The sequence below is a fragment of the Oncorhynchus tshawytscha genome, linkage group LG18 (assembly GCF_018296145.1).
Source record: "Oncorhynchus tshawytscha isolate Ot180627B linkage group LG18, Otsh_v2.0, whole genome shotgun sequence".
Lineage (NCBI taxonomy): Eukaryota > Metazoa > Chordata > Actinopteri > Salmoniformes > Salmonidae > Oncorhynchus > Oncorhynchus tshawytscha.
In genome coordinates, this window is record NC_056446.1 from 16,720,878 (window position 1) to 16,733,738 (window position 12,861).

Here is a 12,861-nt window from a genome sequence, read left to right on the forward strand (position 1 = left end):
GAGAGAGACAGATATATAGAGAGAGAGAGAGATAGATACAGATATAGAGAGATAGATAGAGAGATAGATGATATAGATGAGAGAGAGAGAGAGAGAGACAGATGAGAGAGAGAGAGAGAGACAGACAGATGAGAGAGAGAGAGAGAGAGACAGAGACAGATGAGATAGATAGAGAGACAGAGACAGATAGAGATAGATAGAGAGACAGAGACAGATGAGATATATAGAGAGAGACAGATACAGATATATATATAGAGAGAGACAGATGAGAGAGAGAGAGAGAGAGATATATATATATATATAGAGAGATATATATATATATATATATAGAGACAGACAGATATATATATATATATACTTAGACAGATATATATATAGACAGATATATATATATAGATGATAGAGAGAGATATAGACAGAGATATATATAGAGATATATATATAGATATAGAGATAGAGACAGATATATATATATAGACAGATATAGATATAGAGAGAGAGAGACAGATGAGAGAGATATAGAGAGAGATAGATATAGAGAGAGAGAGACAGATGAGATAGATAGAGAGAGAGAGACAGATGAGAGAGAGAGAGAGACAGATAGACAGATGAGAGAGAGACAGATGAGAGAGAGAGAGAGAGAGAGAGATACAGATGAGAGAGAGAGAGACAGATGAGAGAGAGAGAGAGACACAGAGATAAGATAAGAGAGACAGATGAGAGAGAGATGAGAGAGAGAGAGAGATGAGAGAGAGACAGATGAGAGAGAGAGAGACAGAGATGAGACAGATGAGAGAGAGAGAGAGACAGAGACAGATGAGAGAGAGAGATAAGAGATAAATACAGAGAGCGAGAGAAAGAGACAGATCCTTCTCAAGTACAGGCTGAAAGACCACCAATTGGCAATAGAAACCGGCAGACAAAAAGAAATGGCTACCCAAAGAGGAGCGTGTATGTGGTCACTGCACCACAGGGGAGGTAGAAACATAGAGGCACTTTCTCCATTAATGTGAGAAATATTCCTCACCACTGATAGAAATGACTACGTGTTCAAATTGTTTACTTATTAAACCCAGAGGAAAAAAAAAAAAAACACTAATTGGCGAAGGCCCAACGGCTCCTTTTTCAGCTCGCTCTAGCACTACCATGCTAGCGTTAGGGCTAGTACGATAGCGCTAAGGCTAGCAAGAGATGGCGCTAGAGAGCAAGAGCGCTAGCGAGACCACATCAGTTGACACAGCTCACAGTAGGCATTCATACAGATATAACCTCTATGGTACTAAGGTCTAACAATGTGCGTAGTTTTACATAATACCTTCTCACTCAATGTTAACATGACCGTGTTCAATAAAACAGCAAAAGCCAGTTAGCAGCAGCAGCAGACGATGAATCAATACTTTCCACCCATTGATCTTTCAGACACTAGCTAAGTGCAGTTATGGTACGACCTCCAGTTTAATATAGACACTGAAAGCATCGCTCAGATGGAGTGTGGATGGGCCCATAGAGTTATGTTATCATGACTTTTACTACACACCAAGTATCAGAAAGAGAGGAAGGGGAAGAAGGGCCCAAAGCGAGAGAAAGCCACAACAAAAGGTGGTTGCAGTACTCACAGTTGTCCCTGAACTCGATGCTGGCCGGCAGCGTCAGTTCTGGGCTCAGGATGTCCGGGGACCTGAGGGGAGGACAGAGGTGGTTCTCAGTGAACCAGCACAAGTCGGGCCCGTTCACCCCGCTGTCCACCGACGGGGTGTGTGTGTGTTTCCGTAAATATCGGTGTGTGAGTGTATGTACCAGGCTCTGTGGTCTGTACAGCTCAGTGGTCTGTATTATTGATGAGGGGACCCAGCACATCTCAGTGGTCTGTATTATTGATGAGGGGACCCAGTACAGCTCAGTGGTCTGTCTATTATTGATGAGGGGACCCAGTACAGCTCAGTGGTCTGTCTATTATTGATGAGGGGACCCAGTACAGCTCAGTGGTCTGTCTATTATTGATGAGGGGACCCAGTACAGCTCAGTGGTCTGTCTGTATTATTGATGAGGGGACCCAGCACATCTCAGTGGTCTGTCTGTATTATTGATGAGGGGACCCAGTACATCTCAGTGGTCTGTCTATTATTGATGAGGGGACCCAGTACAGCTCAGTGGTCTGTCTGTATTATTGATGAGGGGACCCAGTACAGCTCAGTGGTCTGTCTGTATTATTGATGAGGGGACCCAGTACATCTCAGTGGTCTGTATTATTGATGAGGGACCCAGTACAGCTCAGTGGTCTGTCTGTATTATTGATGAGGGGACCCAGTACAGCTCAGTGGTCTGTCTGTATTATTGATGAGGGGACCCAGTACATCTCAGTGGTCTGTATTATTGATGAGGGGACCCAGTACAGCTCAGTGGTCTGTCTGTATTATTGATGAGGGGACCCAGTACAGCTCAGTGAGGAGAATTGAACTGTGGCTGGCTCACAAGGCGCAGATGGAGATAAGGTGTCTGACAGGCAGAGCGTGACAGAGTTATGATGTTATGCTCTCTAGGCAGCACCACAACAAACACATAGATGGCTCTAGTAGCAGTTGACCGAACTATTAGGATTTAATTGACTACAACGGAGATTCCAGATTTGTGTGTCTCACCTGCCGTCCTGCTGCTCCCCGCGGATCATGGGTTTGACCATGCCTCTCTCGCTGCCGTTGGCGGAACGCTCCATATCCAGCTTACCGGAGCTCTGCAATGATACAGCAATACACAGTATGATGGAATGTTCTGCAGCCCAACTATGATGCTGATGGCACTATCATCCCTCTAACACACACACACCGCAACCACATTTTTAAAAAACATATGAGTCGTACAGACTAAAGTGGAATGGCAACCCCGACCCAGGGCATACAGTTGAAGTCAGAAGTTTACATACGACTCCAACCTAAGTGTTTTTCAACCACTCCACAAATTTCTTGTTAACAAACTATAGTTTTGTGCATGACACAAATAATTTGCAAATAAATTCATAAAAAATCCTACAATGTGATTTTCTGGATTTTTTTTCTCATTTTGTCTGTCATAGTTTAAGTGTACCTATGATGAAAATTACTGGGCTCTCATCTTTTTAAGTGGGAGAACTTGCACAATTGGTGGCTGACTAAATACTTTTTTGCCCCACTGTATTTCAAGGCCTACCTTCAAACTCAGTACCTCTTTACTTGACATCATGGGAAAATCAAAAGAAGCCAAGTCCTCAGAAAAATATTGTAGACCTCCACAAGTCTGGTCCATCCTTGGGAGTAATTTCCAAACACCTGAAAGTACCACGTTCATCTGTACAAACAATAGTGCGCAAGTATAACACCATGGGACTACGCAGCCGTCATACCTCTCAGGAGGGAGACGCGTTCTGTCTCCTAGAGATGAACGTACGTTGGTGCAAAAAGTGCAAATCAATCCCAGAACAACAGCAAAGGACCTTGTGAAGATGCTGGAGGAAACAGGTACAAAGGTATCTATATCCACAGTAAAACGAGTCCTATATCGACATAACCTGAAAGGCCACTCATCAAGGAAGAAGCCACTGCTCCAAAACCGCCATAAAAAAGCCAGACTACAGTTTGCATCTGCACATGGGGACAAAGATCAGACTTTTTGGAGAAATGTCCTCTGGTCTGATGAAACAATAGAACTGTTCGGCCATAATGACCATTGTTATGTTTGGAGGAAAAAGGGGGAGGCTTGCAAGCCAAAGAACACCATCCCAACCTTGAAGCTTGGGGGTGGCAGCAGCATGTTGTGGGGGTGCTTTGCTGCAGGAGGGACTGGTGCACTTCACAACATAGATGGCATCACGAGGATAGAAAATTATGTGGATATATTGAAGCAACATCTCAAGACATCAGTCAGGAAGTTAAAGCGTGGTCGCAAATGGGTCTTCCAAATGGACAATGACCCCAAGCATACTTCCAAAGTTGTAGCAAAATGGCTTAAGGACAACAAAGTCAAGGTATTGGAGTGGCCATCACGAAGCCCTGACCTTAATCCTATAGAAAATTTGTGGGCAGAACTGAAAAAGGGTGTGCGAGAAAGGAGGCCTACAAACCTGACTCAGTTACACCAGCTCTGTCAGGAGGAATGGGCCAAAATTCCCACAACTTATTGTGGGAAGCTTGTGGAAGGCTACCCGAAACGTTTGACCCAAGTTAAACAATTTAAAGGCAATGCTACCAAATACACTCAATTAGTTTGTAAACTTCTGACCCACTGGTTATATGATGAAAGAAATAAAAGCTGGGGGGGGGGAAATCACTATTATTCTGACATTTCACATTGTTAAAATAAAGTGGTGATCCTAACTGACCAAAGACAGGGACATTTTACTAGGATTAAATGTCAAGAATTGTGAAAAACTGAGTTTAAATGTATTTGGCGAAGGTGCATGTAAACTTCCGACTTCAACTGTATGGACACACATTGATACAGAGGACCAGGGTAGTTAATGTACCTTGCTGGCGGGGAGGGCCGTCCCACTGTGAATGTCCCCTTGCAGGTCAAAGGTCGTCTCAGAAACACTCCTGCGTGAAAGGTGGACAGAGAGAGAGAGAATGAGAAGGAGAAAGTGACAGAGAACGGGAGCGAGGGACGGAAAGGAAGACAGAGGGACGGTGGAGACGGACGGGGAGACGGACGGACAGGGGGGAGAGACGGACGGACAAGGGGGAGAGACGGACGGACGGGAGGGCGACAGAGACGGGCGGGCGGACGACAGAGACGGGCGGGCGGACGACAGAGACGGGCGGGCGGACGACAGAGACGGGCGGGCGGACGACAGAGACGGGCGGGCGGACGACAGAGACGGGCGGGCGGACGACAGAGACGGGCGGGCGGACGACAGAGACGGGCGGGCGGACGACAGAGACGGGCGGGCGGACGACAGAGACGGGCGGGCGGACGACAGAGACGGGCGGGCGGACGACAGAGACGGGCGGAGACGGGCGGACAGGCGACAGAGACGGGCGGGCGGACGACAGAGACGGGCGGGCGGGACGACAGAGACGGGCGGGCGGACGAGAGACGGGCGGGCGGACGACAGAGACGGGCGGGCGGACGACAGAGACGGGCGGACGGGCGACAGAGACGGGCGGACGGACGACAGAGACGGGCGGGCGGACGACAGAGACGCGCGACAGAGACGGGCGGACGGGCGACAGAGACGGGCGGGCGGACGACAGAGACGGGCGGGCGGACGACAGAGACGGGCGACAGAGACGGGCGGGCGGGCGACAGAGACGGGCGGACGGGCGACAGAGACGGGCGGGCGGGACGGAGACGGGCGGGCGGACGAGAGACGGGCGGGCGGACGGAGACGGGCGGGCGGAGAGAGACGGGCGGGCGGACGACAGAGACGGGCGGGCGGACGGAGACGGGCGGGCGGACGACAGAGACGGGCGGGCGGACGACAGAGACGGGCGGGCGGACGACAGAGACGGGCGGGCGGACGACAGAGACGGGCGGGCGGACGACAGAGACGGGCGGGCGGACGGAGACGGGCGGGCGGACGAGAGAGACGGGCGGGCGGACGACAGAGACGGGCGGGCGGCAGAGACGGGGCGGGCGGACGACAGAGACGGGCGGGCGGACGACAGAGACGGGCGGGCGGAGAGAGACGGGCGGGCGGACGACAGAGACGGGCGGGCGGACGACAGAGACGGGCGGGCGGACGACAGAGACGGGCGGGCGGACGACAGAGACGGGCGGGCGGACGGAGACGGGCGGACGACAGAGACGGGCGGACGACAGAGACGGGCGGGCGACAGAGACGGGCGGGCGAGAGACGGGCGGGCGACAGAGACGGGCGGGCGACAGAGACGGGCGGGCGGACGACAGAGACGGGCGGACGGACGACAGAGACGGGCGGGCGGACGACAGAGACGGGCGGGCGGACGACAGAGACGGGCGGGCGGACGACAGAGACGGGCGGGCGGACAACAGAGACGGGCGGGCGGACAACAGAGACGGGCGGACGACAGAGACGGGCGGGCGGACGACAGAGACGGGCGGGCGGACGACAGAGACGGGCGGGCGGACGACAGAGACGGGCGGGCGGACGACAGAGACGGGCGGGCGGACGACAGAGACGGGCGGGCGGACGGCACAGAGACGGGCGGGCGGACAGAGACGGGCGGGCGGACGACAGAGACGGGCGGGCGGACGACAGAGACGGGCGGGCGGACGACAGAGACGGGCGGCGGGCGACAGAGACGGGCGGACGGACGACAGAGACGGGCGGGCGGACGGACGACAGAGACGGGCGGGCGGACGACAGAGACGGGCGGGCGGACGACAGAGACGGACGGGCGGGAGACAGATTAAGGAGACGGACGGGAGAGGCGGAAGGACGGACGGGGACGAGACGGACGGACGGGGGGGAGAGGGACAGAGACAGGGAAGAACGGGGAGAGCGAGAGAGGGACAGAGAGCATCAATAAGATCAGGAAACAGAACTCCCACAAGGCGGTGGGAACTTCCATTACTGGGAAGAAATTACCTGAGTTGATATAAACATGCACACACACACAGTCACATGCTGTACGTACACACACACACACTCTGCCATCCCAGGACTGGGACAATCAACAGAAAGCCAGAAATTCCCTTTCATTGGCCTTATCACTGCAAATGAATGACTAGAACACGTTTATCTAAATATACCCTTGCACTACACTTGAATTAAATCCAGCTAACCACATTAGTGGTGACATGCAATGACAGGCCGGGAGCCACACAGTGTGGCTGTGTGAGAGAGCTGTCTGTTCTTAAGGAAAGGCCTTAGATTTTCCCATGCTGCCCCATGATGAAACATAGCCATATTGTCTGCCCTGAGGAAAACGTGACAGTAGCCCTCACTGAAAGCTGTGTAATTGACCATAGGGCACTGATACAGGATAACTGTGTACCCACTTATTCAGTCAAAAGCCTTTTAAATCAAACATTCATACATCATGCAAACCACAGTCTGTGTTTGAACTACCTTGGTGTCATTTGATTTCCATTAGTGTTCAAAGCAATAGAATTATTGGATGCAAGCATGAGGTCCCATTGCAAACACACGTGGCCCAATGTACAACAAGCAAGAAATCCACCAGGACCATCAGAACTGTCACAAAAGCTGAAGTCCTTCAATTCCTCCCACTCCCTCGTTCCCTCTCCTCTCCCACCCAGACGTAATCCTCTCCAGCATCAGGCCACAGCATTAACGGCGGATTAAGGCCTCTGGCTACATCCACAGCCGTAAATTCATTCACCAGCCAGCCTGTCGTTCAGTCCAAATGTTACACATCAGGTCAACGTGGCTGGTTAAATTAACATCATGGGGATTCTGTCATTCGACTGAAAGCCCAGATATACACCGACTTAATGACCCTCGAATTACTGTACAGCTAAAACCACATCTCATTCAACAACACGCCACAGCCAGTCTCCAACCGCCAAATGCACTCTAGAAGCCTAACGACTGATAACAACATGCTAATGTGGTCAATATTTTTGACGAGTCCTCATACAACTACTGTCAATGAGGGGCTAGAAAGTCCTTCTCCAGTCGTCTACTACAGTGTACAAGCCTCTGTGCTGGAGACCAACGCAGCTGAAGTCCACTTAAATTGACACATTCTCCTCCTCTGTGGAACGGAGCAGAGATCCCAGGCCCTTAACTTCCATTTTTACCATAAAAGCCTCTACTCTCACTCACCTGGCAAGTGACGGACCCACCGGAGCTGTCCCCTTCCTGTACCCTCTGTGCTGGTCTCGCTGTCTGGGTGGAGTAGGGTGCATAGTGAGCACGGAGGCTGCATCAGTGATCGGTGTATATATGTGTGTGTGCGCATGTGTGTGTGTCGGGCTCCTGGACATCCCTCCCTCTTCAATGACAAGGCACTTCAGGCCACACCCCAGCCAGCCAGCCAGATTAGAGTCCCTACAACAGCCCCGATGTACCAGTCCCTCGCCTGCAATAACTCCGCCCTTTACCCTTTTCTCCTTCTTGGACTCTCTCTCCCTCTTCTCCCTTCCCTTCCTCTAATATACTCTCCCTGCCTCCTCCTCTCTCTCTTCAGCTCCCTCTCTTTCCCCTTCTCTCTGCAGAGTTAAATTACAACTAGAGTTGCTGCGCTCAGTTGCTAGGCTCTGATCAAAGCTTCAACCATCAGAGGAAATCCCATGCGCCGAGGTGTAGAGGCCACAGAGTTCTGGACCTGAATGACTAGCAGGAAGGCCATGGGCTGGTGTGACAAGGTTACAAGATGTCTGCATTCCAAATGGCACTAATCCCTTCATAGTGCACTCCTTTCGACGAACGCACAACGCTCTAAAAAAACGAGATATTGGAAAGACACCGAAAGACAACACAACTTACGCCCTACCACTCATATCCACATTCATATAGCCAGTTAAATTAGATCTTTAGAAAAAGGAGTGGCGCTGTGATAATGTGTTTTAACTAGTTCTCTGTCTGAGTAACCTCTGGTGGCAGAGCCTACCACCATGACATGGCTCTACACGTAACTGAGCGAAGCTTTCAATCTGTTGTTGGTTTGGGTCACGTAAAGAAACCCCCCGTGTCTGGTGGGGTATGCATGTCAGACTGTTTGAAGTGTACGCAAACAGATGATACAAGTGGTGAGGCATTTTCAACACGCAGGTTTCTTAAAGAGACTCGGAGAGAAGAACAGCACATTTCTCGTCAATCAGGAAAGACAATCACGCGCGTCTTTGATGTTATTTCTGTGCGTGCAGCTTTGCTTTGAGCCAGCTTTGCTTTGAGCCAGCTTTGCTCTGAGCCAGCTTTGCTTTGCTCTGAGCCAGCTTTGCTTTGCTCTGAGCCAGCTTTGCTTTGCTCTGAGCCAGCTTTGCTTTGCTCTGAGCCAGCTGCAGCTTTGCTCTGAGCCAGCTGCAGCTTTGCTCTGAGCCAGCTGCAGCTTTGCTCTGAGCCAGCTGCAGCTTTGCTTTGAGCCAGCTGCAGCTTTGCTTTGAGCCAGCTGCAGCTTTGCTTTGAGCCAGCTGCAGCTTTGCTTTGAGCCAGCTGCAGCTTTGCTTTGAGCCAGCTGCAGCTTTGCTTTGAGCCAGCTGCAGCTTTGCTTTGAGCCAGCTGCAGCTTTGCTTTGAGCCAGCTGCAGCTTTGCTTTGAGCCAGCTGCAGCTTTGCTTTGAGCCAGCTGCAGCTTTGCTAGGTCGTTCTTTGCTGCACCTGACGATATTACCTGACAGTAATCAAGAGGAGACCAGCGCCTGAACAACTAGTACAGTTGATCTGTGTCAAAAACGCAGAACTGATTTTTTTTATAACAGACACACCCCTCCCCATCTTCACAACAACTTGATCAATATCACTTGGATAACTGACTTCCCAATGTTACTCCTGGGAGTTCAACTTCTTCAGCGGTCACACCTTTAATGCACAACTCCAGGTTGAGGTCTAAGAGAACGCTTTGAACCAAATACAATGATTTGTGATGCTTTTGCAATGCTAAGCACTATATAGGGAACAGGCTGCCGTTAAGGCTGCACCTGAAGTCATCTCTGGTGGCTGGCACGTGTAAATAGGAAGGCTGTGCTGGTGTGTTCAGAGGACTGAGATGAGAGCCACCTTCGTGCTCCTCTGTCACCAAGCTGAGAGACAGATCCTGAGTCTGATGACACTGGTTTCAGCAGGTCACTGCTTCCTGTCCCTGGGCCTATTCATTCAAAGCCATTCCTGCTATCACCACTGGGATGAGAGACCTTGCCTCCAAGTGAGTGTGTGTGTGTGCCCACCTGTGTCAACAGCTGTCACTCCACCTACCCTGACTTGTGCCTTCCTCTCATCATCGGTCCGGGACCTCCCTTGCCCATACTGTGGTCGTAGCTGGGGTCCACAAACTTGAAGACGTGGGACGCGCCGAACTGAAGTGTGGCTCCGCTTCGCAGCACGGTGGTCTCGGTGACACGCTGGCCGTCCACGTAGGTCTCAGCCTCCAGACTGTGTGGCGTCACTGTCACCAGACCCTCTGTGTGCATCAGTTTGCAGTGGTGGGGCAGGATACCTGGACCAAACAGCTGGAGACAAAATACACTTGGTATCACAACATCTTTGACCTCAGCTAACTTATAGTCCAGTCTAGGCTAGTAACTTACGGCTAGGTCAATGTAGCACGTGACCACACACAAAGGGCAGGTCCTTACCTGGATGGAGCCGTCGTCTGTCGTGTCTGAGCCCACCTCAGTGACACTGTGCTGCAGACGGTAGAGCTTTGGTTTGTCCCTGGAGTCGGAGCCGTCTATGGTGGAGACCAGGAGATAGTCAGTACACACAATATGGAGACACACACACTACACAGAGACACAAACACGCACTACAGAGCACAGCAGGAGACACACACACACTACAGTGCGGGGATTTGAGTCGTACACCTCACACACAATACATACACACGAGGTGAAAGAGACATACAAGACCATGTATTCCTAACAACTACCAGTAGACCAGATCAGTAGTGCATTTTGATTAGTAAACCACATATTTTAGTAAAAGCAAGCAGGAACTTAGTTAACATGTCCTCTGAAAATTCTGTTAGTTTTGAAAATCCTCATTTGCAAAAAAGCACTTGCTATTGTTAAGCCAAACAATATTGGTCATGGGCCTTAAACGTGGCCTCGTGCAGAGGAGCTGCCTTCACGCGGCTGGCCTTCACACAACCTCGCCCTAGACAGTGAGGCGCTCCTCTGATTGGCTGAATCATGGCACAAAAAGAAATTCAGGAAAGTAGCATTTAGTTGCCCATAGACACTGATCTCAGGTCTGTTTTGTGCCATTTCCCCTTAATAGTTATGGTCAGCATTTTGGGGGTGGAGAAGCTGATCAGAGATCTGTGTCAAAGGGCAACTTTTGAGAGTGAGTAGAAGTTGAACCTAACCACGGATACGAGCAGATCGTTTAGAATACTCAATCTTCAGGGTAATCTGATCCTAGATCTGTAGTTATGGGCAACTTCTACCACAAGCCAGCTTGTTTCCAGAGAAACACAGCAGTAGATGGGTCTGGTGATGAGAGTGGAGGAGAGGCATGTGTGGTGGGTAGGCAGGTTTACCTTCCAGGTGCTGATACGTGTAGTAGCCATAGTGATTTCCCCTCCCTAGGTGAGCAGACATGCAGAGGAGGCGGCCGCAGTAGGGACAGACAGAACAAACACCATGCCAGAGGAGGCCAGGAGAGAGGACACACACACACAGAGCAGAGGGTGAAAATGTTGCAGCAAGGAGAAAATGCAGCGCCATTCTTCACCTCACACGCGCCCCCCAAAGTCCACACACGCGCGCCCCCTAGAGTCCACACACACACACCTCCCAGAGTCCGCACGCAGACGCGCACACCCCCTAGAGTCCGCACGCAGACGCGCGCCCCACGCAGAGAGTCCGCACGCAGACCCCCCCAGAGTCCGCACGCAGACCACCCCCAGAGTCCGCACGCAGACCACCCCCAGAGTCCGCACGCAGACCCCCCAGAGTCCGCACGCAGACCCCCCAGAGTCCACACACACACCCAAAGGGGCCACACACAGTCCCCCAGAGTCCACACACAGACCCCCAGAGTCCACACACACCCAAAGGGGCCACACACAGACCCCCAGAGTCCACACACATACTTGTGCGAACATGCAGGGAAATAGTCCAAACACACACCCAATTCAGACTTCCACACACAGACACACAGCTTTCCCCCAAACACTCAACACACACCTTGAATCCCTCATGTGGAAAGAAGAAAACCCTAGCCTGGGAGACATGCTCTTTTGTTGCAATGCACTCAAACCGAATCTCTTAGATACCTGAATAACTTGTAACTACTAAATAAATCTCTGATGAGGTTAAGTTGGTTCTGAGAGACAGGGTTAGTTTAACTGTATGGGTGATCGGTTGGTAAGGGGAGCATGGAGGGCAACAAGCAGCTGTTAGGGCCAGCCCAGCAGTGAGGACTGGCCAAGTTACTGGACACAACATCTGAGGACTAGCTAACTTAGACCTGATGTATTCTCTTGGTGGAGTGGTACAATAAACTGGGCAGGAGATGCTTCTAAGGCCCACTCACTCACCTTGTTAGAAGAGACTACAGAGAGTTCTCAGGGCATCAGGAAGTCTTGTCCATTCAGTATATTACCTACACTGCCACTACAGGTGTGTGAATGTCAGTGCACAATCACACAGCCATTACACAGTTCTGTTGGCTATGTGAGTAGAACTGGGCCTTCCTTACAGAATGTCTGTTCTCTCTTGTGTTCGGCATCAGCTGGGAATGTGTGTATCTTCAAGTGTGTGTCTACCTGTATCTATGTGTGTGTGTGAGATGCACCTGGGCTGAGCTCCACCAGGTACGGCAGTTTCTCTGGGGGTAGAGAGCCGTACAGGGTCCCGTCCATGCCCTTCCCTCTGAGGCCCTTGTCCTCTGGTTTCCGGCCTTTCTTAGGCACATAGTCTGGAGGTCTCTTCTTCAGCTGGAACACGAGGGCTCCTGAAACAACACAAGGAGCTGCGTTATGACCCAGAGCTACCAGGAGAGGGCAGTACAGACGGGGGACGTCAGATAAAAACAACACAAAGACAATGAACTAGTTCGGGGGGAAAAAAACGTATGAACAAAAACCTCAACAACCAAATCGGTTAAAACTAGCTTTTGGTTGTTCTTGTAAGGTCAACTCCCTTTAGATCTGCACGTTTCATTGAGACTTTTGCATCAACACTACCTCGGTCATTGGGCCAGTCTCTGAAGATCTGAAGAGGACACTCCGTATCGTCCAGGACGATCTCCTTCCCAGACTTGTCATCTGTGTGCTGCAGGACC

At 51.2% G+C, this 12,861-nt stretch overlaps 1 protein-coding gene across 1 annotated transcript in view; it reads right to left on the minus strand.

Moving 5' to 3' along the window:
* Nucleotides 1-12,861, minus strand: part of LOC112217594 (afadin-like) — a 132,740-nt gene that overhangs the window by 53,719 nt on the left and 66,160 nt on the right. The window contains 8 exon segments of the mRNA XM_042300715.1: nucleotides 1,617-1,678; nucleotides 2,640-2,731; nucleotides 4,496-4,565; nucleotides 9,829-10,082; nucleotides 10,209-10,303; nucleotides 11,114-11,158; nucleotides 12,373-12,531; nucleotides 12,764-12,851. Of these exon segments, the coding sequence (XP_042156649.1) occupies nucleotides 1,617-1,678; nucleotides 2,640-2,731; nucleotides 4,496-4,565; nucleotides 9,829-10,082; nucleotides 10,209-10,303; nucleotides 11,114-11,158; nucleotides 12,373-12,531; nucleotides 12,764-12,851 (865 nt within the window).